We start from the raw sequence: 27,878 nt of genomic DNA, 5'->3' as shown, positions 1-27,878 counted from the left end.
GTGGCAGTATCCCATGGCCACAGTATTGAGGACCCAGCAGTCTGACGTTATTCCCTCCCATTGCTGGGCAAAGACAGATACGCGACCCCCGACTGGGGGCGGGTGGGGTGATAGGGACATGGATCAGCACGTCATTTGGAGGCAGGGGTGCAGTGAAACCAATGCTGCTGGTAAGAGGACTGAACATGCAGACGTAAAAGGAGGCACCAGGAATGCTTGCTCCTGCTTAGCTTTGTTTTCCTGAGCCTTGTCCCTGAAAGTTATGGCGTGTGAACACTCTCAAAGAATGAAGAGCTTGGATAGCTTACCAAGGGGCCTTGATCGTTTCATGCTCCTTTTTTGCTGTCTACAGCTGGTCGTCAACAGCTTTGCCAAAGAGGTGACCCTGAGTATCCCTTGAGGACAAACCTGCTTCTGGTAAGTAGGAAGAGGGTAAAGCGTGTGGGGGAATCTGATACAACTTCATCCCAGAAGGCCCACAAAAAGCTTAAGAAGTCACAAGAGTCAGGAAAGGTTATTGGGACAAAACAAGCCTAAGCACGAGTGTGGTTACTCCAAGCCTCCCTATGTGTCGAGGTCTAGTGGATCTTGTTACACATGTGAAGCCAGTGACCATGTGAAGAGGGACCCCCCCCCCCCCACATGTAAGGGTAAGACCTTGGGGGTCCACTCTAAGTTACAGGGGCAAGGCATACATTAGTTTTCAAAATTTGATTAGCAGAATTTGCCAATTAAAATACTTTTGATTAGCAATTTTGTACTCCTATTTTAAATGTCACCCAAAGTTAAACAATTAGCAAGAATACTGCATTTATATGTACCTCTCAAGTAATACTTTAGTGCAATGAGTGTCTGCAAGATGAGTTCACTGCATAGAATAGATCAGATTTAAAAAAAGCTCTGGCTTTTTTTTCCAGTTCAAGGCTCTGTGCAGCTGGGTCATGCAGCAGTCAGTGGTGCATAGTGCAGTGTACATCACATAGATACAATTCTGAGTGTTTATTTTATTATAAAGTTTCATTTAGCTAGTGTTCTGGCATATAACAGTCACAAGCAACTCGCCAAGATGAAGACAGCAGCTACAAGGAGTTTGTGACAAATTGGGGACAATAGTTATCTTAGTCTGCAGAACCAAATGTCCAGATGCCAGTCTCTTGGTCTGCCCAGGTCAGTGACGCCCTGATGCAGCACCTACCAGTTACTAGTGCCGTAATGTCTCATGCATCTGCTAGACAAATGGGCCCAGCAAGTTAACATGTAATCATCCATTTGTGGTCTGGCTGATTGCAAGTCAACAAAGTGAGATGATTTAAAAGATCAAAATAAATAATCTAAAGAGGGAGTGCCATCAGACACCTAAAAGCCAATAGAAAAATCATCAGGGTGCCAAATCTCTTCTCTAAACCTATGGCACACAGGCACCACATTTTGTGACTCCATGGCACTGTTGGAAGTATTGAGTGGCAAGTTAACAGCAAATTGTGCAATGTACGACCCATCAGGCCACCAACACTACTGAAGGATAAATAATGCACATTTCCGTTCTTGCCAGCACACTGGTGTGGCTTGGTTTGGGTCAAGTGATTTGCCCAGGATCACACAGTTTGGTTAAGCAGTGAAGCCAGAATTTGCCAGCAATTTAAGCAACTTGCCACATACCTTCCAAGCTCTAATTAGTATACATATTTGTATCGTTTCAAGAACTACAAAATGGTTGTTTATTTGCAAAGAACACAAATCACTCAAAGCAACCACCTTTGGGGGAGTATGTGCGTGTGTTTCCAGGAAGTGGGTTGGGACCGTCTGGTCCCAATCCACAAGCTGGTTTCTAGATGTCTAGAGTATGCATGAGTTTCACCATCAGGGGCACGATTGGACCACTGCTAGGAGGGAACGAGGGGGGTGTAACAGGCAAATCTTCCATTGGGTGGGTTGGGTTTCTGCCTCACCCGATATTTGCCATAAGAGGGTTCCTGCAGCCATGCCCTAGAAATCCTGGAGGAATCCGCAAGGCCGCCCCCCCCCCCGTCTCCCGTCCCCCTCAAGTATCCTGCCCAGCTGTGAAGACGTCAGAAGACTGTCCTAAGAAAGCCTGCAAACCAATTTATGCTGTGGTCCAAGTGGAGCCCTGTCTGGTTGGTGCTCTTTAGAAGGCCTTCAGCGGTTCTTCGACCCTTGGAGTAGTAGGACCAAGCATTCCAGATGTCTGCTCAGTGCCCAACCATCTGGAGTCTTGCGAAGTGTTCCTGTAACCATCCTGTACACTGACCAACTCCATTTCGGGTTACCGGGGTAGAGTCGTCATGATTCTGTGTTTTCGGCTCATAACTCTGGGACTCCCAGCTTGTCCTTAAAGAGTCCCACCTACGAAATGTCTGCATTTCATCTTACGAGACTCAAGATAGGAAGCCGACTCTGACCCCAACAGCTGTGTGCCTTTAATAATAAAAATATTATTGTGTTGCTGTGCATGGGTGATTCGACACCGGCTTCCCCACGTCTGTTCTACTGCCTAGAGGAGTGCTGCATTAGTGCAAGTTGCACCAGTTTGTGTATATTTTGGACGCAACGGTGGGAAAACAGACCTCAGACGACCTGCCAAGTCTGAAGAGGAACCAGAGTACAGGGGTGAGTTACAGCACTACTTGCCTAACACCCCCTATCACCACCTGTATCATTTCTGAAGACTTTGGAAAGTTTTATCATTGTTTGGCAAAACTGTTGTCAAAACCCCTCCCAAAAGCTGAGGGACAGCTTCATTTACTAGAATGCATCCTTACCTGACTTCTGGATCCTTTTTCCAACCTTCCAAAACTTCTTAGAACTTTACAGTACAAGGCCCCAGTCAACTCTGGGCTGGACTTCTAGAGTTAGGGTTGTATTCTTGTGGACTGCCATTGCAAACCTAACCATTACCTTTCCTTTCGTATTGTGGGGTGGAGGGTATTGTGGTTTGATTGCACTGGCTACTTGATGGATTACATAAATTGTATTATTAAGAGTGTTGTGCGCTTGCTTATACTCCCTTACTATAGTGTTTGCTAGGCCATTATTAGTATATTTTATTACTACTTGTAATAGAGTAATCCTTGATTACTTATCTTATAGACTCATTGTGGACCGTTGACCAGGCTCGCTCATTTCTGAGACTTTGCCTTGACCACTCTCCCTTTGCTGATTTCATTAGTTTGTCCCTGTTTACTCACTAACATCTGTCCACCACCAAGTATAGAAATCCAGTCTAACAAAGACTCAAACATCTTTTTCTGAACTCAAACCTTGCATTGGTGACATTTGGCAAGTTATTCCGCAAATATCACCATCCACCCACGTTTCCACAACAGTCTACCAAATGAGACTAACTGGACATTTGTATTGCACAGTATTGCCACATATACCTTCAAAAAGGTGTATGGTCTTTGTGATCATCCCACAAAAACTTATTTTTTAAGAAAAAAAGAAAAAAGTAACTAGCTAGCATATTTTATTAATGCTTATGAGAAATTTGAAAAAGCAACCTACACAGAATTGTTTATTGCATTGCACACATAAATTGACATCAATGCACAATTCATAAATACTTCATTTTAGCTGATGTCAATGACTGTTATCACTGGAATATTTACTATGATCAAAGAGGCTAGTTAACGATTATGAAACCTTTGCGCGTATAATTGAAAGTTCTTTAAAAAAAAATCATAGTTTGTATTGTGAAAGGTTGAATTTTGTTTAACTTTTGCACACACAAATAAAAAAACGACTATACATTGCACGGGAGTGAAATGGAGAGAAGCGTTAGTTGAACCAACAGCTTTGTGGGGGAGGGCGAAGACTGGTTTGGGGAGAGGGAAATGGACCTTGCGTATACAGTGGAGCCTTAATGGTGTCAGTTATAAGAAAAAAAAAAAGACCAAGTCTAATTCTCATAACAGTAAATGTTCCATGTTTATTTTAATAAAAACTGTATTCTTTATAATTGTATTTGTTTAAAATGTAATAATAAACAATTTAAATAAACTTACAGCACATAGTATAAAACCATTTACATTCCTCCACTACCTCCAGGAAATCAGAAAACAGCACACACTAACTGTGTGAGCCAAACCCATTTCTAAGAATCAAGGATTTTTAAAGGGAGAGTTCGCAGTCTGATAATATTGGCAACCAACTGATGCAAAAGGGATATATGTGAAAAAGCAAGGTAAAAGAAAGGTAACCTCCATCTCCCAGTGCCTGCTCCAGTCGGGCATCTGACGACTGAAAATTAAAACGGTATTTAATTAAAACTTCAACGTGGTCCGAGCAGATGACCAGGCAATGGGAATACAAGTAAAAACAGCCGAGGTAGCACCGTGCGGACTCCATCCATGGAAGACCTCTAACTGGTTTGCCTACAGCAGATCCACTAGCAGGTCAGAAAGATTAAAAGGTTTCTAGGATTGAAAAATTACACCCTTGCTGCTTTCAAAGATGGAAGTTTGCCCAAGTCAATAAGGTAAAACACAGCCATTGTTCCATCTCAAAGAACATTCAGCTAAAGCTTACAGCCCTTTTAAAATAAGACCATGAAACACATCACACAACATTCAGCTAGATTATCAGGCAGTGGATAAACCAAAGTACTACAATCCAAAAACTCTCAATGTTCACAGTCGCCCACGAAAATGATGCAAAGCTGGGGATTTGACCTATGGCCACGGAACAAATGAAAGGTGAATGGACTACAATGCATACAAATCAGGTGATCCTCTGGAGAGTTGATGAACTTGGGCATAGACTAGTTGAGCTCCTCCTGTGCTCCATATTGCAGTGTCTCCTCGTCGCTTATTCATGCATTGTGTTTGTTTCAGGTCTTTGGCGTTTTACCCGCAAGGTTACTTGGTCGGGTTACTTTAGCTTTTATCATTGGTAACTGCAGTACTCGCACTGTGTGGGGCCGTATTTCCGGGTCTGCCATAGAGTAATGCTACAGCAAACAGCTGCCAAATCTCGCATGTCTATGCAGTCAGGATAGAGGAAACAAGCATTACAACCGATTACCGAAGACGTACGTCAGATTATAAGAGCTACCGGTTTGCCTTCTTGGAGAAGACAATGATCTCCTGTCTCTAGAGAATTGTGTCCTCTCACCAAAATCTTCAACCATGCCACTAATCGACTTCATCTAGTCCTGAGTTTTTAGCCAACAAAATGCACTATTTTAGGACCGGAACTTTCATTCTTCGATTTAAAGAATACGTCTATGTGCAAGGTATTGCTGGATAGAAAGCTTGGAGTGGATAAAGGTGACTCAAGACATTGAGTTGGCAAATACAGAGTTCCAATGCACGGACATGTTGCCCCACACCCACATAGGGCCATGTTTGAGGCTGCAAAGAAATAAAAAGCGTCTTGACAATAATGGAGGCAGACATCAAACCCAGCGGACGTAAACTTTCCAAATTTAAGCACTGCTGGACCCAGGGACATCATCCTCCGACTGCTTCAATCGCTTCTTGGCTCGGATCTCATTCATGGCTACTTCAATGGATCTGGTGTCACGCTTATTGGCTACAGGAACTGTGGTAAAACAAACAGTTATAATCTAGCATATACATTTCAAGTCCATCTACCAAATGAAGACATTGCACAAACCAATGTCTGCTGGGACTAAGGCACTATTGGGAGGGACTAGAGGTCACCTCTCCAGCTAAAGTTAGCTAGCCCTCTGCTTTTCCAGGAGCCTAAAGGCTCAGCAACACATACTATGTAAAGGTGGTATGTTGCTCTGGTATGCTACAAGGGAAGAACAAAATGTCACACTTCCAACCTCTGGGGAAAAAGAAAAAAAGGAACATTGAAATATGAGCCAAAGAAGAAGAGGGAAGACCTCCAGTATTTTTTTTGCTGCTTTCCATGGAAAAATTTAAAACACTATATAAAACCTTCGTCGCACTCCATCCAAAAAGCATAAATTTTAAACATATCTGACTCTCGTAAAATCCTGTCTAGTAACTGCATAACCAACCAGTGCGTGGTCTACACCATCACCACAAGAACCTCACTGAAGGACATGGCCAGCAGCAATGCGGGACGCTAAACTAGCAGTGTCTTCTTTGGCACTCTGCTCAGTTTGAGAAGACATGGGTTATTAAGGATGAGGACATGTGCATCTGGCTCAGGCAGTCCGCAGCCCCAAAGTCCACTGCAAGCAAAAGCCTTGTGTGTTCACGCCCACGGGGCAAGTCCGTTCCATTTTGTACAGTGCATTGCTGGCCTTGCTTTTGGGTCAACAGAGCACGACACATTCAGATGTTTACACGAGGTAGTTAGGCAGTGGATTCCAATGGGGCTTCTGTTTCCGGGGTAGGGTTTAAAACGGACATGTTGCCCCACACCCACATAGGGCCATGTGTGAGGCTGCAAAGAAATAAAAAGCGTCTTGACAATAATGGAGGCAGACATCAAACCCAGCGGACGTAAACTTTCCAAATTTAAGCACTGCTGGACCCAGGGACATCATCCTCCGACTGCTTCAATCGCTTCTTGGCTCGGATCTCATTCATGGCTACTTCAATGGATCTGGTGTCACGCTTATTGGCTACAGGAACTGTGGTAAAACAAACAGTTATAATCTAGCATATACATTTCAAGTCCATCTACCAAATGAAAACGTACATCAACATTGTCAGCAGTTTGTTAGAGCCCTTCATCTGTGTTGCTCAATTTACAAGCACTCCCATAAAAAGCCCTTCTACAGAGGCGACTGACTACTGTGACCGGGGAACCACTTTTTCCACTCTAGGCATGGTTTTAAAAACACACTAATGTATTATAGGAACTGTATTTGCGGTTGCGCTCGCTTTGGGCATAAGCATTTGTTGTGAATTTGTAAAAGTAATCCCAAAACTGGAAAAGTGGTACAGGTCACACTACCTTCTTTAGATTAAGGAATCCATAACGCATCCTTTCAATGTATTCACCCAAGCCAGCAATCCTCAAATCTCCATCACATTCAGGTACTTGGTTGTAACTTACAAAAGCAGTATCAACAAGAGACACATTTACACTGCATCACAAAAAATGTACAGTTGATCATCATTCGTCACCATTGAGGCCCCATTATATTTTAAGCGTGTAGGTATTCCCCAGTGACAGGGTGCAGCGTCTGTGCTTGGGCACGGACTTCGGGGCTATCAGTTAACAAATGCCTGCAGGGGAGTGGTGATCCGATAATCAATAGCAGGTCAATCTTCCTACTGGACATCACAATGTACTTTGTTTGCTCACTACATAACAATTCTTTTAGCCAGTAGTGCAAAAGGGCTTACAATCTTGATCAGAATTCTACAATATAAGACTACATCTACCTTGCAGTCCACAATAAAATATCAAAAGGGAGAAGACAACAGGCGCATTAATTCTCCTTAACCTTTAAGGACCAGGCACAAGTTAACATGTTAAGACGACGCAGAATTGCAACAGTAGCACTCGTTTGGCTTACAGAGCTAAACATAACTTTTACCTTTTTATTGTTTTGCACGGTTAGAAAGCTCTACAAATTCCAAGAAGTCTCAATATGGCATGTTAAACGCGCATTTTACCCATGCAAGATTCTGTTATATGCTGGTAACAGAGAAACTTTTTGTTGTGGTTGAAAAAAAAATGTTGACTTCAACACATCAGTCCCCTAATTAGAATATGTAAGTTTCAAGGAACTCATCTGCTTTGTAACGAGCATGGTATGCAAGGACATAAAATACATGTAAAACGATGCAGTGAAACAGGCAACACTAGCACTACTTTGAGCAGTTATGGGACATTCGTTTGAAAGGCAACCTCACCCTATACTATCAAACATAGCTCTAGAACACAGCTTGGTAGTTTACATCTTCAGAATAGGTAAAGGCTAGCTACATCAGGAATTTCCGTTCTGATTTTCAAATACACTACCGCCATATCAAATCTTTTAACATGGCCAGACTGGCCTAAACTTTCAGAACACATGGGTGTGTCGTTCTGGCACTCAACCAGCAGTAGCCACTCTGTCTTGAGCTATATTGGGAACCATAAAATTAAGATCGCTGTTAGGCAGAATTGCATGCAGTACCCTCTGGGCCTACAGGTGTAAGAAAAAAACAACCTTTGGTATAAGTCTACACAGTTTTGTGGTAGCAAGCCGATCAGCCAGGCTTATCACAAGAGGGAATATGAGCAGTACAAGAGGTTTTACAATCACAGTGGTTCAAGTAGACAAGTACACTCAAGGTTTCTTGGAAAAACACTAATTTATTACACAGTAATTTAGAAAACATTCACTAGAAGGAGGCAACTTAATATCATACACAAATACACTTCAGTACCAAACCAATACGTTTCTAAGTAAATTAGGCTCCACTGAAATAGGAACAGAATAGAGGACAAATGACTGAGGCTCAGGAACAGCGAGATCTGCAGGAACTGCCAGGAACCAACATCTTCATCTGCATCTTTCTGTGACAACCCGATTGACAGAACTTAACCTCTCGTGATGAAAGTTTGTGAAACTTTCCCAACTTGTAGGCCTAATCAGCTTGTGACCCAACATATGATTCTTTTTCTTATAAACTACTTCTGAGAACTTTGGCAAAGACTTTACAGTTTAATACAAGAACTGCTCTTTCCTATCCAAGACACTAGCCCATTGTCTTTGGCCTAGGCCTATTGAACTGAATCGAGTCATCTAGTGAACTAAAACTATTTGCACTGCCTAAGAAAGTATGTGATCTATTTTATTAACTTGTGCCTTTGTACTCCTATTTAAAAAGGAACTGAAATGCCATTTTGCTTCCATTTCAGTGGAGCCCAATTTACTCAAAAACGTATTGGTGTGGTATTGAAGTGTGTTTGTGTATTATATTAAGTTACATCCTTCTAGTGAATGTTTTGTAAATGGCTGTGTAATACATTAATATGCGTTTTACCAAGAAATCTTGTGTGTCTACTTGAACCACTGTGATCTTAAGCCCTCTGTGTAACATCTTCTGATCTGAAAAGCAAACTAATGGTATATTACAACATTCGAATTTACCAGTCTAGAATAGCTGTGTGCCATTTTTGAAAATTGTTCTCAGGTGTAGCTAATGTTGGTCTGCCTGAGCCATCCAAAAACAGTTTTTACTGATCTTAGACAGTTTTACTGAGCTGAAAAGTAAGTTTGAATTGTATATTACACCGCAAGGTCCAACTCCCCTAGAATAACTCTTATCCTGAATCAGAGTTCTAGGTTTATACTGTTCCACTAGTCTTAATATTGTCCAGTTGACACATGCGATTTCTTGCTGAGCGTCACGTTCATCTGTTCGGGTCTACTACCCTTGTATTACTGCAAGTAATCAAAAATTAACTATTGGTTTTGACTTCCCTAGAACTATTGTTAGGTGTTCAAAATAAGATTACATGCTTTGGTCTGTGTACCTGCAAGCATAGTGTTGGGTTTTTTATAATGGGTTTATATGATCTGCGATAGTACTTCCCTCCCCCCCCCTCCATGATTTATCCGGCCTACTTGTATTTAAATGCACCATTTATTTTTACAATAGTGTGTCAGTGTTTCTTTGGACCGTATGTGTATTACAATTTATTTGTATTGATTCTCCAGCCCTCTCCCTCCTAAGGTACGTCTGGCTGCTCCGTCAACGCCACCATATACTCAGGCGGTACAGCCTTCTACTACTAAGAGTGAGTCTTGTACTGTCTCAGTTGAATAATTTTACTGAGCTCTTAGTTGGACTTGAGAATAAAATGGTCATAACAAAAAGCAACTGTAATAGTTTATTACAACATTAGGTCTTACTCATAACAGAGTTATACTGAAATTAAGTATAGGTTTATACCATTCCATGAATTTGTGTTCCACTTCAGAAAAAGTATCCTGGTAACAGGGTTGGTTCACTAAGTGGTTCCTTAACGGAGTGTCACTGCATGACTGACAGGGTCTACTACCCTTGAATTACTGTAAGTAAAGTAACTTGTGGTTTTACTCCCCCTGAATAGTTGTGTTCTATTCTATGTGTTTACGATTAGGTCTGGCTTGCCTAGAACTGCTGATTTTGAACAAGGTATATGCTTTGGTCTGTGCATCTTCAGCATTGTATTGAATTTTTATAATGTGTTTATGATTCTATGACAAAGTGTTTCCCCCGCCTAGATTTACCTTGGTCTATTTGTATTTATAGTAAACCTTTATTTTGTTATAATACTTCTTGGTGTCAGTGTTTGTCGAACCATTTGTATACTACAGGTTCTTTGTACCTTCCTACAGCCCTCTCTCCTAAGATGAGCCAGGCTGCTCAGTCTATGCTAATCAAGGGTGGAAGGGTCTTTTCACCCCTCCTTGTACATTCTGTGTGGAATGGATCTATTGCTCATCCCATAGCGGGGAGACGTCCCCTTGCCTCCCTCTGAAGACAGAGGAAAGAAGCCATTGGATGACACATACAGACTCCATTTTATGCCACCCAAACTTGCATATTTTTAGTAGACCGCACAATGATTTCTAAAAACCATCTCTCCCATTGTCCAGCGCCGTGCACAGCCAGCCCAGACAACCCCACCACCTCCTCTCCCGTCTGCGCCGCACAGGCCCTTTTCTCACGGAAGTACGGCCATGTATTGTTGCAAATCGCCTGCATCTTTCTCTTCCTCTGAGCTCATTGCCCTGTGTGCGACTGGGCCGAATCTTGACTTGTGTCCTCATCCATCTCCACAAACCCGCATGTGCCCTCTCAACCCCCACCTTCGCACCCACCGCTCACAAAACCCAGACCCCTCTGTCCCTTTGATGTCGATATACATCCAACCCCCTGAAGTGACCAGAGCAAGCATCCACCACAGTCCTAAGTCCCCCTGTACCATCTATCTAATGAAGAAACAACACCCATCAATCTGCATCATGAGGTACCAAGTAGTTAAACCCCTTCAGGGTGGGCACTGGGATTAAGGCACTATGTTTTATGGTTCCATGGGGGCAATACACTGGATATATAGTTGATAGCTGAACTTTATAGCACCTCCACTAAATGTCAGAGTTTAATGTTGATTAGTTGTTTCTACCCTTTTTCTATTTTACCAGCCAATCAAGCTGCATCTATTCTATAATGTAACTTTGTAGTGACCCAATAACCATGTAGTATTCAGCACCTATACTGTTGATAATCAATGACGAAATCTGTCCCTATAATGTGCTGTCCCTATAATGTGATGTGTTTGTACCGTTTGGCAGAGCGCTCTCAGGGCAGCAGAGTTCTCTGTGTGCATCTTTTACCCGATATAAACTTTATTCAACTTGCAATATATCTCCTGGTCTCATTCCCTAATGGGTGTGTCCATTTATTCTGTGTTTTGGGAATGGGTGCCTTCATTTGGTGACCCCTTAAAAGTGATTGATCCGGGACAACCCCGTACTCAGCGGTGAGATCTGGGGCACCACCCACCCCTATCAAGAACACCGCCACCTACGGCTGACAGTAATTAAAACGCGCATGCTCCCGACTTTGCAAATACCCAACTGCTCGCGGGATCCAGTGACGGCTTGGTTGGGGGAGGCACCCAGATTGTGGATAGACCGCGAACGGAGGCTCTCGGAGGCTCTCGGAACACCACGGACACGTGAGTATTGATTGCAAGAAGAATTCAAGGAGGGAACATAGAGTAAGATTATGGGGGGAAAATGTTATCGGTTGGGCGACAGTGGGAAGATTGAGTGATTGTTGACTGAGGTGTTATTTTCTTTTTCTTATGGCCATTACGTTTTTATATAAGGTGATGAAATAAGAAGGGATACAGGAACCTAGCACCGAAAGGAGGTGGAAGGCAGCGCTGCATAGTACTGTCTCGACCAGTGCAGTCATACAAGTGAGGAAAAAGGAATAAGTTGGAGTCTTATATATTGGAGTAGACTCGGAAAATAGCAGCAGTTCTTTCTTTTAGTGGTGATAAATATCTTTTAGAGGTTTGCCCACCAGGGAAGAAGGTATAAAGGGTTATCGTAAATATATGTTTCATGTTTTATGCTGTCATTAAGGTGCGTCGGTTTGTCAGGTCAACGTGTTAATTGGTTTACGTCTTCATGTTTTCATTCTCCCTCTGAATGAATTAAGGCAATATAAGATGAGTAAAGTGTTTTGAAATGCAATTTGAAAGATTGTTGTTAGATGGATCAAACGACTGAGGTACTGACAGGGTTGGCTGCCACACATACACCATGGGGGAAGACACGCCACTTTGCACATCTGCAAACACCTCCACTTGTGTAGTGAAAAAAAAAAAGCACCACGGGCTGTGGCTAACAGATTTTGGGGGTTGAGGGGACATCTCAAATATGGCCAGAAGAAGGGTCATTCGATAAGACTGTTGGACCTTGTGGCGACATACTTAATGGCCAAATAAAAGGGGAGGCAGCTCCAGAATAGAAGGGAAGTGCTAGATTTCTGGAGGATGTTTGAAGAAATGCCCCCTGCAAATAATAAAGAAAAAGTCACAACAGGTAGTTTAACAAGACAGGAGGGAGGAGAGGAAGTAAAGGACGGAACCAAAAAAGTTATACCCACTGTTGACCAAACCTGCTATGGGGTATTGCGATCTGTTATTTTTACCCCAACCAAGTGCACCCATTACACAGACAGCAGCTCCCACCCGCGCCGCGCCCCCCCCCCCCCCCCAAATGACCCTTCGGGCCTGTACGGTCCAACAAGCACACACATGACGCATCATGCAAGATTTAGAGGCCCAAATGACCAGTACCCAAGCAGAATTGTCCAGACTAAGAACACTGAAAATAAACCATTGTTTCCGGGGGAGGGGGGCAGACACCGCTACCACCACCATTGAAAGACTCCTCTGTAATAGCAGAAGATGTATGGAAGTCCGGGGACTTTCTCTTCTGATCGATTGCACCCCGATTAAAATAGTACGAGTGGAACGGGGTGGTGACCCAATAAGTGTACAGTACAATAGCGTGGCATCTGACAGGGACGACGAATGTTGGAGAGATATTGACTAGAACGAAGAAGGAGCAACGAGAGGTGATCTGCAAGTTCAGCGGCAGACCCCACAGTTGGAAGTGAAGAAGTGTGGCAAGGAAGGCTTAGGAACAGGATGGGGAGAAAGGCACTGACAAAGTAAAAAGGAACGAAGGTAAGTAAGGGAAGGGGGAAACAAATCTACATATCCCTCATACATAAGGGAGAGGGAAGACCTCATTATGTGCCCTGTGCGTTGATGGATAAGAACATCTGTTGAAAGCACTACCCCCCCCCACTTTCTGGGGGGAGGGTGGGGCAGGGAAATAGAAGTATATGCTTCTGAGAAAAACACTGCAGGGGTCCCATTAGCCATAGGGGACATCAAGAGCCTCCTAGTATCGGCAGTGGGTGAAGGCGGAGTTGCCAGGAGTAACAATGGGCTGTGATCGGCATGATGGGGCATCTTAACAACATGAGAGCACAGGTGTGAGATGCACTGTGGAGAACATTTCCAGACACCTCCGATTTACACTCTGACACAATGCACAATGGGGGACTGGGAAGATGCTGCGCAGTTCATTCTTTGGGTGCAGGATATGTGGAGGGCAGAGACGGGCACGGATGGAGACCAGTCCACCTCCCTCTTTAACTTCATTATCAAGAGAGGCCTACCGAAGGAGGTACAGAAGGCCCTTGATGAAATTGCTGGGATAGAAGCCAAAGGTTGGCCAGAAATCAAAAGTATTATAGTACATCATTGCAGGGGGGAAATCAAAGAAAGGGAGAAAGAAATAGCACAGAAAAGATTGCCAGACGAAGCAAAACTCGTACAAAGTAAGTTGGTGAAGGTCGCGGCAGTGACAGCTGCACCACCTCCAAAACGGCAGGGAGAGCAGGAGGGGAAGATAGCATTACAGGCTAGGATGGCAGCTACATGGGCAGCCAACAGTCAGGCACAATGGGCTGGAGAAGAGCTTTATCGAGTGCCACAGTGGCAAGGAAGGCCTGAAAGAGGAAGCGGTGGGTACCGAGGACAACAAGGGGGGTGCAGAGGACAAGGGCCCAGGAGGAGGATAAGGAGCATGTTGGTCATGTGGGAGGCGGGCCATTTTGCAAGGGAATGTTGCGTTCGTCCCATGCGTGTTACCAAAATACACAAAGATTTAAAACAGCTATAAGGCCATCTCTACCCAGGCAGTCCCTATGGGAGATTATGGACAAGAGGAACAGACCGACACCCGGTTCACACAGGGGCACAGACACGATTAACATGCGCAATAACCCTTTCGCCACCACTGCAAACAGTGCACCAGCGCCATTTCAGGGAACAACTATGGTTGGGGAGAATGTATTTTCTTTTCCGGGGACAAACACACACCCAGACTAGAACAGCCCACAGCGAGCACTTGCGTGTCTAGTCCTGTCAACTACCCTATGTCCAGACGAGGAACCACTGGTGGGGGTGGAGACAGGAGACAAACAGTTCCTCTTTAATGTGGAAAAATCGTGCCTAATGGAAGGCGGATTTCCGCTGTTGGCCAAGAATTTGGAAAAGCAGCGATTCTCTGGAGCTGTGGTCACGGTTCCTTACACTAAAGATTTGGATGTAAAGATAGGGGGAAAAGACAGTGCGAGCACCCCTATTGTATCACAAAGACTTGCCGGTAAATTTGCTGGGAAGAGACCTCCTTTGTAAGCTCACTATGAGCATTTAGTTTACTGAAAGAGGCATTGTGTGTTCCACCCCGGGAATATGCCCCCTCCGGGCAATATTTTTGATCAACACAATAGCAAATGAAACAGCTGTCTGAGGGGTGCGCACTAATGCAGACATGTTTGTGTATGGAAGTTCTGGCAAGAGTGGTACCCAAAATTACACGAAAAGAATGGAGTGTACCCTCTGACTTTGTTTACCGCCCTGCAGCTGCCCCTGTAATATTACCAGGTACGATCCTCTCATTAGATCTGCAGTGAGTACAAGTATCAGCTGAACCGATTGTGGCGATCGTCTGGACCTGCAGGGATGAGAGTGGCGAACAGTACTGTGCATAGATCCGAATACAGCATTGCGAGATTTGACAGATTAGAACAATGACAAGGAGGGAGAGATGATAATGGAAATATGCATGCCATGCGATATAATGGTACAAAACAGACGAGCAATTGACCCTTCCAATTGCTGGTGTCCGTGCGCAGCAATCATATTTTGAGGATGACATGCAGCAGGTACCCACAAACTTCTAGACAACTAACCCCCTCCCCCCCCCCATGACCCATGACCCATGACGTGGGGCTTTTGCAAGAGGTAACCCCAGTCAAAATTAAACTCAAACCCGGTGCAGTGTTGCCCCGGGTGAGACAATATCCCTTGTCAAGAGAAGCAGAAGAGGGAATTAAAGAAACAATACACGCACGATTACAGCAAGGTATCCCAAACTCTCCTTGTAACACTGCGATTCATCAGATTAAGAAAGCGAAACGAGGGGCTTGGAGGATGGTGCTGGCCTTGCGCCCACTAAATGACGTCATACATAAGAAATTTCCCCCCTTGTCCCAAATCCTGCATCAATATTATGCAGTATTCCAAAGAAGGCCACACTTCACAGCGGTAGACTTGAAAAATTCCTTTTTCTCTGTGCCACTCGATCCAAGCTCACAATACTTGACTGCATTCCCCCTGGGAGGAAAAAGATATAGATTGCCCCAGGGATACTGTGAAAGCCCAAGCATCTTTAACAGGATATTGCACGAGAATCTCAGTAATATCAATGTCAAAAGCACAGCGATACAATACGTAGACAACCTCTCAATCTGTAGTGAAAAGGAGGAACAATGCAGGAAAGATTCAATACTACTAGAAAATGTGTTGGCGCACAAGGTGGACAAAGGAAAGTTGCAGTACTACTTAGCAGAGGTATTGTATCTGGAACAACTAATATCTAAAGATGACAAGAGAATAATCCCAGACAGAGCAGCAGCGGTACGTGCAGCAGCTAGGCAACACACATTGAATAGCATGCAAAGGTTTCTTGGCATATGCAATCATTGCCGAGCTTGGTTACTAGACTAAGCAGCATATACGCGTCCCCTCCTACAAGCACTGAAGGAAGCACAAAATGATAGCACAGCTATCCTCTGGACATCATACCTGCACACAGCCTTTGCAACACTCAAGGAGCTGATCTCTACAGTTCTCGTTCTAGCCACCCCAGACTATGAACAGGAATTATTTTTATTTTCATTGCAATGGGACACCAATGACTGCAGTAGTAACACAAAAAGACATACTTGGGGCGCAAATGGCTTATTACAGCGGCACCCTTAACTCAGTAATGCAAGGGCATGCGAACAGGCTCTCGCAGCAACAGCCTCCCCGATTGAAAAAAGCGCAACCATAGTAACGGGGTGCTCTGTTACACTGTTGAGCACTCCTTGTTTTCCATTCTTGAACAATCAAAATCCACACTTACAACACAAAGAGCAACATCCTAGGAAATACTTTCCAGCCCAAACATCCACATCATATGCTGCAAAATTGTAAATCCAGCCACATTCCTCACCGAGCCATGCACAGTAGAGGACATGCAAAAATCACGATTGTACCACTTATCAGTGGGGGGGGAAGGAGAGGACATTCCCAAAGCAAGTGAGAACACCTGAGAGGAAGGTGAAGTGTACTGGTGGACGGGTCAGCATCCATTCGCCCAGAGACAGGAGAGACATGTGGGCGCATCGATTGCGAGATTAGAAGGGGAAAAGAAGATGCTTGCGCAAAAACGACTGCCAATGCATTGCTCGGCACAAGCAGCAGAGCTAGTAGCGCTGATTGAAGCATTGCATGCAGCAAAAGGATGTGCAATTACCATTTATTCAGCATATGTAACCACAACCGTACACGCTGGGTTGTCCAGGTGGAGAAGGAGAGGTTTCAGAAAAGCAGATGGCTCCCCAGTACAACATGCTGAGCTTTTGAATGAGCTGATAGAAGCTCTCGCGGAACCATCTGGCTTTGGTAAAATGCCAAGCCCACACGAACAATAGTGACGTAATTGCACTGGGACACGCGGCAGCAGACGCCGCTGTAAAGCAGGCAGCGCATTTCCAGAAGCCCCAAACAGAGTATCTACTAAAGGGTAACACGTGAGGAAAAAGGCAGCGGATACAATTCACTACCCATTGCACAAGTAATTGAGTTATTAAAAAAAGGCGCCAATGGCGGAGCAGGAATTATGGTCAAAAAGGGGGTTGTACACAGTCACTCACTGATCTCCTTTGGCAACAAGAGACAACGGGAAATGTACTAATGCCTGTGGAACTATTACAACTTGCATTCCAACAACTACATTTTCCAGCGCATACAACAAAACACATAGCTACCGACATCAAGGAGGACTGGTTTGTCCCAAACCTCCAAGATCCGCTTGCCAAAATGACAACTGAAGGCATAACTTGCCAAACATACAGCTCTGGAATGGCCCTCAGGACACTGCCCCGCCCCATCGGACCTTTCCGTGAGCTGCACGTTGACTACACAGACATGGGAGAAAAGTGTAATGGAGCAAGATATCCGATAGAGGTGGTCTGGGGTAAAACTTGTGCAAAAGGGAACACAGCTAATATGGGATGGGGTGAAATTGATGTGCCCCCCCAATACCTCTACAAATTTGACCTCACTACACAAGAAGTGAAGTCCCCAACATGGAGTAGTAGTGAAAAAGTAATTTGTGTTTATGATAAATACCAACCAACCTCTGACGTATTGGTACCACTGAATACTCACTCTCAGAAAACCTTTGACCCAACCCCAAATGTCAAGTTTATGCACATTATGTCCCCAGCACCCACCCAGAGTGCCCCTCCAAATACACAGTATTGGCAACATAATTATGCACAGAACGAAAAGATGAATTTAGGAATTTTTCCTATCCTCCATCAAAGAATTATGAGGATACAAAATGGTCTAGGGGGAGTAACAGAAGGAAATGGGAGACGGAACGGAAGGTATGATGAATACCATGGCCTAGGGCTGGATGCAGTAGAGGATCCCCGTCACAGTCTAACACATGATACTCTGATAATCAACAAAAGAAAGTTGCTTTGTGTTTTCTCCGATACCTCACGCATCAGAATACCCAAGGTTCTAATACTGCAGGAAACTCCCATTGCGGATGCCCAGTGTTTCGTCCATCTTGCACTTTGTAGAATTCAAAGTACCTTTCAAGAACACAGAGGAACGTTAAAACTGCTTCAGAACGAGAAAACCTGTCACAGCAAGCCTCAAGGAATACTTTGCATCAAGGTACCGTTTTTTTGTCATAAAAGGGACAATGTTCACAGAAAACAAATGGCAAGAGGAAACAGTGATGTGCAAAGCAGAAGCACTACGAGGACTGTCAGAAGAAAAATTTCAATTGGTCGAAAGAACATCCACTCAAACATGGTCCCAACACATTGCCAAACTAACATGGGTAACAGCTCTCGAAAAGCCAATCAAGATCCAACGCAAAGTGCACGAACTTTGTTTTCACGGAGAAGGAAAAGTGCCCATGGGATCAAACAGACATTGCAACAAAACACTTGTCCTCCCCGACATGAGAAAATAAACAGCTGAGTCTCACGTCCAAGGGGAGAGTGTGCCCAACAGACAACCGAAGAATCACCCCATATATGATGTGCTGTCAGAGGTCAAGCTACAAGACAGAGTGTCGCGTAAAAGAAGAGCATCAAACTACATTTCTACAGAATCTTCCAATCTTCTGGCACAAAAGTTGTTTAACTCAGCTGAAACATTTTTCGCATCACTCATACCAAGTATCCAGGCACGAAAAACGCCAAATGGTTGCAGATTGTGATGTGGGAGCGGGTCCAACTGGCAAATGACAACACTGAAGAAGAGTTCAACGTCATCAAGGAAGAACTGAGCCCTGTGGCTGATGACAATGCAAAACCACTACGTCTTGGACCTCCTCACAGCAATGGAAGGCGGCGTTTGCCAGGAAATTGGGATTGCAGGTTGCACATTCGTGCCTTCTGCAGATGCTGACAACGGGACATTATCAAATCTCGCTGCAATACACGATCTAGGAGAAAGGATGAAGGAAGGGAGCGTCCAGTTTTTGATTGGGTGCAAACCTGGTTTGGGACTGCAATGAATCTACTGGTCACCATCATAGTATTTTGCTACTCATATTTTGTGTGCGACAGGTAGGGGTTCGACGCTGCGCACAATCTATGCCTAGTAGTGCAATGATGATGGGGACAGTGGGTAATCCAAACAAACTGCCTCATGAAACTAAGGAAGCACAAGAGCAAACTGGTGAAAACAATGAGCCCAAATACTGTATGACAGCAGTATATAATACAGGGGATAGAGTGGACAATTGGAGGCACACAACTATCAAGTGAATTAAAGTGGTATAAGGAAGTGTGGGTTGACCTAGAGGGGGATGGTGGGTGCATATACATGACATGCACTCCTGAGGAATATGACAGAAGGGGCCAAAGTCTAAGATCTGTGTGTAGGGCTTGGATGCCAATAAAGGGGATGAAGCAGTGATAAAGGCAGAAGAACGTAGGCGCATTACTGGCTAAGGGTATTTGTTACTTTAAGATTAACGAAAGGGGGTGAATGTAAGGGAGGAAGGGTCTTTTCACCTCTCCCTGTGTATTCTGTGTGGAATGGATCTATTGCTCATCCCATTGCAGGGAGACGTCCCCTTGTCTGCTCTCTGATGACAGAGGAAGGAAACCATTGGATGACACATATAGACTCCATTTTAGGCCACCCCAAACTCATCTTTTTACTAGGCTGCACAATGATTTCTAAAAAGCATCTCTCCCATTGTCCAGCGCCGCGCTAAAACAGCCCAGACACCCCCCACCACCTCTTCACCCGTCTGCGCCGCACGGGCCCTTTTCTCACGGAAGTACAGCCATGTATTGTTGCAAAGCGCCTGCATCCTTCTCTTCCTCTGAGCTCATTGCCCTCTGGGTTACCAGGCCAAATCCATCTCCACAAACCAGCATGTGCCCTCTCAACCCCCACCTTCGCACCCACCACTCACGAAACCCTGACCCCCTCCGTACCTTTGATGTTGATATACATATAACCCTCTGAAGTGACCAGAGCAAGCACCCATCACAGTCCCAAGTACCCCTGTACCATATATCTAATGAAGAAACACCAATCAATCTGTATCATGAGGCAGGCACCAAGTAGACCAAACCCCTTCAAGTTGGGCACTGATGTTTTATGGTTCCTTGGGGACAAAGTATAAGCTGGATATATAGTGGTTAGCTGAACTTTATAGCACCTCCACTAAATGTCAGAGTTTAATGTTTAGTTGTTTCTAGTATTTTTCTGTGTTGTCAGAATAAAGAGATTAGTTAGCCAATCTGTGCCCTGCGCCTCCGACCTTCACCCCTCCCAGATGAGCCCAGCTGACCCACGTGCTGCAAGAAGCAACAGCCCAGCATCAGCCAATCAAGCTACATCAGTACATATATATTCTATTAGTCCCTGGCGAAAGTCCAGCAGAACGCAACACGCATTCCGATTGGCGCTCGCCAGGTCATTACCTGGCAGAGAATCCTTCGATTATCGGCCACGATTCGAGCCGCCTTGTCCTCGCCGGGGGCGTGGCCGCCCCTCAGCCAATGAGGAGGCCTGAAGGCCATCCCCACTCCACGCCTCCACACAGCTGGAGACTTCCATCGTCCCCCGCTTGGGACGCAGGTATGTTTTTTTTTCTCCTTCCCCTCCTGCCCACTCAACGCCACTTACCTTCTGCTTTTTTTTCTTCTTTTCTTCTTCTTCTCAGGAGCGGACGGTCTAGGAACTGTTCCCAGTGCGTTTGTTTCCGCTTTCCATGGCGGCCATCGGGAGCGGACTCCGTTTAGCCTTTCCCACCAGCCATGTTCTTGGTCTTTTTTTTTTCTGTCCTGAAACGCCACAGTGTTGCGCGACAGAAAAAAAAAATGCTTTTAGTACCCCGGCCACGCAAAATTGTGGGCCGGGGTACTAATAGCAATATGCCCCTCGCAGCGGGGGCTTTACCCAAGTCGGTAACGCCCCCGCCGCTCTGGGCATATTGCTTAATTCTATACCTTTGTAGTGAATAACCATGAAGCATTCAGCACCTATACTGTTGCTCATCAATGACGAAATCGGTCCTTCTAATGTGATATTTTTGTACTGTTTGGCAGAGCGCTCTCAGAGCAGCAGAGTTCTCGCCGTGCATCTTTTACCGGATATAAACTTTATTCAACTTGCAATCTATCTCCTGGTCTCATTCCCTAATGCGATGTGTCCATTTATTCTGAGTTTGGGATCAGTGTTTTGGGAATGGGCGTCTTCACTATCAAATACTCAGTGGTACAGCCTTCTAATAAGGGTGGAGTTTTGTACTGTCAGTTGTGTGGTTTTACTAAGCCCTTAGTTGGACTTCAGAAACACTGTCCTAACAGCATGCCAAAGACCTCCACCACCCAGCTAGGTAGACGAAGGCTCAAGAAAGGACAAGTGTTAGAGAACAGGGCTTAAAGAACAACATCCACTGTAGTGGTGACTCTTATGTCCCTTACCGCAGCTGCAAAGATAGCCTGCGACAAATGTCCACAAAAAGTTGTGTAAAACGGTACACTGCCACCAGCCTGTCAGATGATCTGGTCACAATTACCAAAAAGTTACTGGAGAGGCGAGAAAAGGGAGATCATGTTTCCCCCACCCCTCAGGAATCCACTAAGGTGGGGTGTGCTGATCTCACAAAATAAAACACAGGTGGGACAAAAAGCGTCTCCCTGCCTTGATAACATGTGTAACACAGGTACAATAAGAATGGAAGCTCTAGGAACGCCCAGCAACTTTGCACAGAGCGTGCTGTGCTGCAATAGGAAAAGGTAGACGCCAGAAAAGTTGGAGGGACATATGACTCAATTTATAAACTACCAAAAAGGGTCCCTAGGGTGCGAGGGGAAAGGATGGTTGAAGGTGGGAAGAGTTTGTCAGACTCCAAAGTCAAAAGAAACAGAGTCCAAATCACAGAGAAATACATGAGTGTGGGGAAAAAGGTCTCATAAATCCTAAAGGCCAGCAAACGAGCTGGGGGGTCTCCAAGGTACAAGGGAATTAGCACATTTCTGAGAATGATCCCTAACAGGCTCCAAGCCTGAATCTTGGATAAAAGGAGGTCTCCTACAACTGTTCATCAGATCTTTGGTAGTGTGGCTGAGCAGCCAGGCTTATCTCAAGAGGAGTCAATGTGTGCAGTAGGGTTTTAAACAGAGTTTCACAGTGAAAGTTATTCAAATAAACACTTACACTCAAGGTTTCTTGATTAAACAATCATTAATTCAACAGTTAGTTATATAAGCCTTCGTAACACTTAGAATATACTTCAAAACACACTTGGTTTCTCTAAAATCGGTTCATACCCATTGGGGATGGCAAACAGACACTTCCTACACACTCAGGTGACAAATAACTAGGACACTGGACATCGATAGATCACTGGCACATTTAGCGCATTGCAGAGATCAAAAGGGAAAGTTTCAGAGGGAGAAAACCATTGTTAACGAATATTCTTAAGCAGGTAAGTACTTTTAAAAACCCTCCAATGCAAAGTAAATGTACCGTTTCCTGGGGGAAAGGCAAAGAACAAGGTCAGAGGTAAGAAGTCTTTCAGTGAGCCAGGACAGCCAATGTTAGTTGAGCAAAAGTCTAGGTGAGCTGAAGTACTTCTTGCAGGTAGGTAATACGTCTTGCACAATGTTTTAGACATATTTGTAGAAAATGAAATCGCTGTAGGGCCAAAAGCTGGCAGGCTTGCGAGGGGCAAATCTACAAGCAACTCTGCAAGGGCAACCAAGTGAACTGAGAACAAGCAATGCTACATGACTAGAAGCAAGTCCCCTTGGTTAGAAGAAAAACAGCTTCCAGCTGGCTGCTGTTCCTCTGTAGGTCTGGAGATCCTGTGTTCCTGGGCCGTCGTGGGGACGTCTGGGGATTCCTGTACTATAAATGGAAGCTCGGTGGCAGCAATGGGCAAACTTCAGATCAGCAGCACTTATCGGTTTCAGATCCTCATTTCTCTTGCAAACAGCACAACTGCGGACCCAAAAATGGACTTTCCTCACATCTGGGGTTCAGCACTCTTGTTGAGGTGGCTCAGGCTTGGTTAGTCCTGCACTTCGGTTCCTGCAGCAGCAATGGAAGTACAGCCAGCACGGCGAGGATGTCCAGACGAGTTTACTTTGGGGTTGATTGGTCCCACCAACTCAAGGGGCCCGGTGCAGGGCTTCTCTAGTCGAGGCAAATTCAGAGCTTCAGCAGTGCCACAGGGCTTACCGGGCAAACCAACGGTACAAGAGTTGCAGCAAGCGTCTCTTCAAAGTTCTTCTTCAGATTCCTTCGTCCAGTGGTCGACGCTGCCTTCCAAGCAAAAAGGCTCACCTTTTATGTAGGCTTCTCCAATTCATTCGCAGCCTAGCTGTCAATGACACAGCACAGTGGCTGTCCTCCGAAGAGAGACAGCCGGCTAGTCACCTTTGGGTGCATTCCTGTAACCATGGGGATTAAGCACAGGGAGTTTCTGGCACCTTCCTCAGTTCCTGCCCCTGCCAGACATGCTGGAGCCAGAGGCAGGTTTCACCAGTGAATCCCGCCAACGACAAAACGAACAAAGGGACCAAACCTGGTTTGGTGCGCAGAGTAAATAAGAAGGACCTTTTCAACAAGAAATGGCAAAAAAAAACAAAGACCAGGGCCATTTTGACAAATGTGCACCTATGGATGTCTTACCACAGGCTGCAATTGCAGCCCGTGGTAAAAACACACAATGGTAGGAAACAAGGTAAACCACTGCCACCAGCCATTAATTGTAGAAAGGGTAACATATATGATAGGTTATTTATAACGCGGCCACAAGCTGGCCCTAGTATTTATTTGTTGTTCTACTTACCCTGTACTGCACTTTCACCCAACCCAACCCAACCCAACCCAACCCAACCCAACCCAACCCAACCCAACCCAACCCAACCCAACCCAACCCAACCCAACCCAACCCAACCCAACCCAACCCAACCCAACCCAACCCTTCCACTTTTCCATTCAATCCACCCATGCACTTGCGCGATCTGATTGACACGTGGCCTAGTAGGATCTTTGTCTGTCTTCCCTTTGTTCCCCCCTCCCTGCCTCGTCGCACCTTGAAACACTTGTGTATAGGCGCCTTACAAATGCCATATCATATCACTTAATACCCAGAGGTTTGAGCGCGGGCCCGTGGATCGAACCTTTGTTGCTCCGTGTCATCTTGCTTCGAAGGCGAACACGTTGCCCCTCAGCTATCCTCTCAAGTCTAAAAATGCTAGATGAGAAACTAGACAAGGGGATACTAAGTAACCCCTCCAGCACCCTATTGTAAGATAGTGTGTGCTGGGTCTGGGTCTAGAAAAGTTCCACATTTTAAGTAAAGTCTATTTCACTTCACTGCTCTCGGAAACAGTATTTTCACAGAGAAATGATATACGATATGGCATTTTCAAGGCGCAGCAAGGTAAGAGGGGGGGAACAGGGGGAAGACAGACGACGATCTTACTAGGCCAGGTGATAACGAGATCGTGCAAGTGCAGCCGGGAAAGGTGGGGAGGGCTGGGGGGAAATCAGTGCAGTACATTGGAGAGACAGTCAAATTAAAATAAAGCAATAAGTAAAAGTGCGGCCTGTGCAGACACCAGGTGTAAGTGCTGATAGAGGGCTGTAGGGACAGTCCCAAAGTGTGGGGGATTCCAGGGAGGCAGTGCAGGGGTGCATCTGGTGGGGGAGGGGGACCTGGGCCCGAGATCAGAGGGTAGCCAGGTGACCAGTACAGTTTCAAGTAGGAGTTCAGCAGGGGAGAGAGGAGGAGAGAAAGCCGAAGCAAAGAGGAAGGTTTTGAGGTGCTTCCGGAACCGGAGGTGGTTCGCCTCAAGTTTCAGAGAGGCTGTTCCAGAGGGGCCCCAGCTGAAGAAAGATCTACCACCGACTTGTTGCTTGGAGAAGCGACTGACCTTGAGGGGGTGGGAGGCAGATGAGCAAAGAGCTTGAGAAGGAATATATTTAGGAAGAGAGACTTGAAGGTATCGAGGACCCAGGCCCCAGAAGGCCTTGTGGACAATGCAGAGGGTTTTCAACTTAATCCTCGCAGCCACTGGGAGCCAGTGCAGAGATTTCAGTCCTGGAGAGATATGATCCCTGGGCTTGAGGTCAAGGACAAGTCTCGCAGTCCTGTTCTGGATGAGTTGCAGAAGGCGGAGGAAGAAGGTGCTGTGTGTCACAACGTAAAGATGATGCCCATGGAGTCTGTCAGACTCCAAAGTCAAAAGAAACACAGAAAACACAAGGTACAAAGTCCCACAGTTCAGCAAAAGAGCTGAGAGTCTCAAAGGTGGGAGGAATTTAGCACTAAACTGAAAATTCTCCCTAACCGCATGTTAAGCGGCATCAAGCAGAAAGGTGAAAGGAAATATGAGAAAGACAGAAAGCACAAGATAGAGAAGGACAGCCACAAAAAGAAAAGGCTCTAGCGGCGCAGACACAAGGTAAAGACAGTAAGAAGGTGCAAGAGTGCACGAGAAAGCAAGGAAAACAAACAAAGGAGAACAGGAAGGGGTGCAGGAAGCACCTGAAATTGAAAGGTTAAAAAAAAGGAAGTGCAAAGAATAAAGAGGGGCTAAAGATCAGAGTGTTAGCGGTTAGGAGCAAAGAACCTGGTATTTTTTTTAAGTCTCCGATGCTACCCCCGAATGGATTATGTGTGAAAGAACTGTACGAGAGAAAGGTACATCCTGACAAGATGAACTTGTGTTAAAGCTAAAAGGGACCCAAGCTCAGGGAAGGGTACCCCAAGAGGCCCACGCTGAAATTGGGTTTGAACACAGAGCAAGGAGAGGGGTTGCAGGTCAGAGTGGTCACTCTTGGGAGGAGCAAAGAGCCCAACGTTCTCGAAAGCCTCTGATACTACCCTATGTAAGAACTGTACAGTGAAACCTACTTCCTGACTAGGAGAACTTTGTTTAAAAACCAAAAGGGGCCTAAGCTTGGGGAAGGGAACCCAGAGAAGCCCGACCAGAACTGTGTATGTGTGTGTTTGGAACTGGAAGAGTTGGAGCTTGGTGAAGGGAATCCCAAGAGACCCTCCAATAATATTAAATCACTCATACCCCCTTTTGACTTTCAAGGTCCCTTCAGTTCGTTTCTCCCATGTTTACATTCCGATTTGCACTTGGTTTTAGCCCCTTTGCTAAAATCTGAACCCAATCAAAGTCAAATCTTGCCGTTTTTGCTTTTTTGGTTTAAAAGTCAGATCTTGCTGTACTTGGCCAACTTGCTCTGCACTTTGCTTGTAACTGTTGCTTCTCTGTAACTTGCCAGCCCAGTGACTTCACCGCTCTTTGTTCCAATCCTACCTGCCCTCACCCCGCCTTCCCCCCACGACCACTCCCACTGCTTCCCCCTCCTTTCCAGCTGCAGGGCTTCACAAGTACTTCAGTGGTACTTGAAGGTGCTGCTGGCGCCTCTGCTTCAGATTCCTTGTTCCAGTGGTCGACTCTGCCTGTAGTCCAAAAATCACCTTACGTGCTGGAACCCATTCACTTCCATGGAGTGGTCAATAACTGGGGTTGGCTGTGCTAAAGGACAGCCAGCCGGCCAGTTACTGGTTTCAGGCACACCTACAGACAAAGGGCAATGTAGTTTTGGGCTCCTCCCTCACTCCATACCTTGCCAGACACACTGGAGCCTGGGCGAGTAGCAGGGCTGAAGCCCGCCAAAGTCAAAACTCACAAAGGGCTCAAATCTACTGAAAACGATAGAAGAGCCCAGAAGAAACTGATCATGAAAAATTATGAAAAAAGAAGACAGGCCATTTTGAGAAAATGGTCACCCATGGGTGCTGTACTGCAGCTAAGAAATCAGCTTGCTAGAAACCTGCACAAAAAGGAACTAGGAAAAACACTGCCACCAGCCATTTCAGTCAGTGTAACAAAAAGTTACTCGAGAAAGGGAGGAGGAGTTGCAATGTAACCCCCCTAGGACCGCACATAAGGTGGTGTGTGCTGGACCCACAAAAAGAAAAGGCAATTAAGATAAAAAGTATCTTACTACTCTTGGGAACTGTAGTTCTCAAGAGAATGTATTAAAACATGGAAAGGTCCAAGGGACTCCTCAGTAACACTGTACAGAAGGTGTTAAGTGTCAAAAGCAAAACAGATGCCTGTATTAAACATGTGGAGTTTACCAGACTACATAAAAAACAGTAAGAATACAAATCCCCCCGCCCACCAAAAAAAAGTGAGTGGTAAAAAGTTCCACTCACTGAGGAGATAGAAGTCCAGCAAAAAGTGCTGGTGGGCTCCAAGCTTAAAGGGAATTAGCACAGAAACTGAAAATTATCCCTAACAATTAACTGTCTGGAAAAGTACATTCAGGGACAGAACATGTGGCCTCTGTGGGCATGTGTCTGATGCCCAAATGCTGTATTTGATGTTATTGTTTATGTAGCGCACCAGTTAGGGAGTATTCTCAGAAATGTGCTAATTCCGCTGTACCTTAGAGACCCACAGCAACTTTGCTGGATTTTGAAGACTTCATTTGTTTTTCCTGGAGAGTGTGAGACCCTTTTTCCCCATTCTCTCATGTATTTTAATGTGATTTTGAACTCCATTTCTTTTGGTTGTGGAGTCTGACAAACTCCATAGGCATCTTTTACATTGTGTCGCACAGCACCTTCAGTGCAGTGGCACAGGGAAGTCTTTCAGATTTCCCAAAGGTTTAAATACCTTCTCTTGGATAAACTGTTTCCAACAACAGTAAAGTGAAATTGACTTTACTTACATTTGTAACTTTCTAGACCCAGC

At 45.1% G+C, this 27,878-nt stretch overlaps 1 protein-coding gene across 1 annotated transcript in view; it reads right to left on the bottom strand.

The window, feature by feature from the left end:
• Positions 1-3,920: 3,920 nt before the first annotated feature.
• The window catches only part of SPAG7 (sperm associated antigen 7), a 92,278-nt gene continuing 68,320 nt past the window's right edge, over positions 3,921-27,878 (bottom strand). The window contains exon 7 of the mRNA XM_069643757.1: positions 3,921-6,589. Coding sequence (XP_069499858.1) covers positions 6,474-6,589 — 116 coding nt within the window. The 3' untranslated portion in view covers positions 3,921-6,473. The remainder of the gene's footprint in view (positions 6,590-27,878) is intronic.

This window comes from Ambystoma mexicanum, chromosome 1p (assembly GCF_040938575.1).
Source record: "Ambystoma mexicanum isolate Mex_15411 chromosome 1p, UKY_AmexF1_1, whole genome shotgun sequence".
Classification (NCBI taxonomy): Eukaryota; Metazoa; Chordata; class Amphibia; order Caudata; family Ambystomatidae; genus Ambystoma; species Ambystoma mexicanum.
This window is presented reverse-complemented; position numbering and strand designations above follow the sequence as displayed.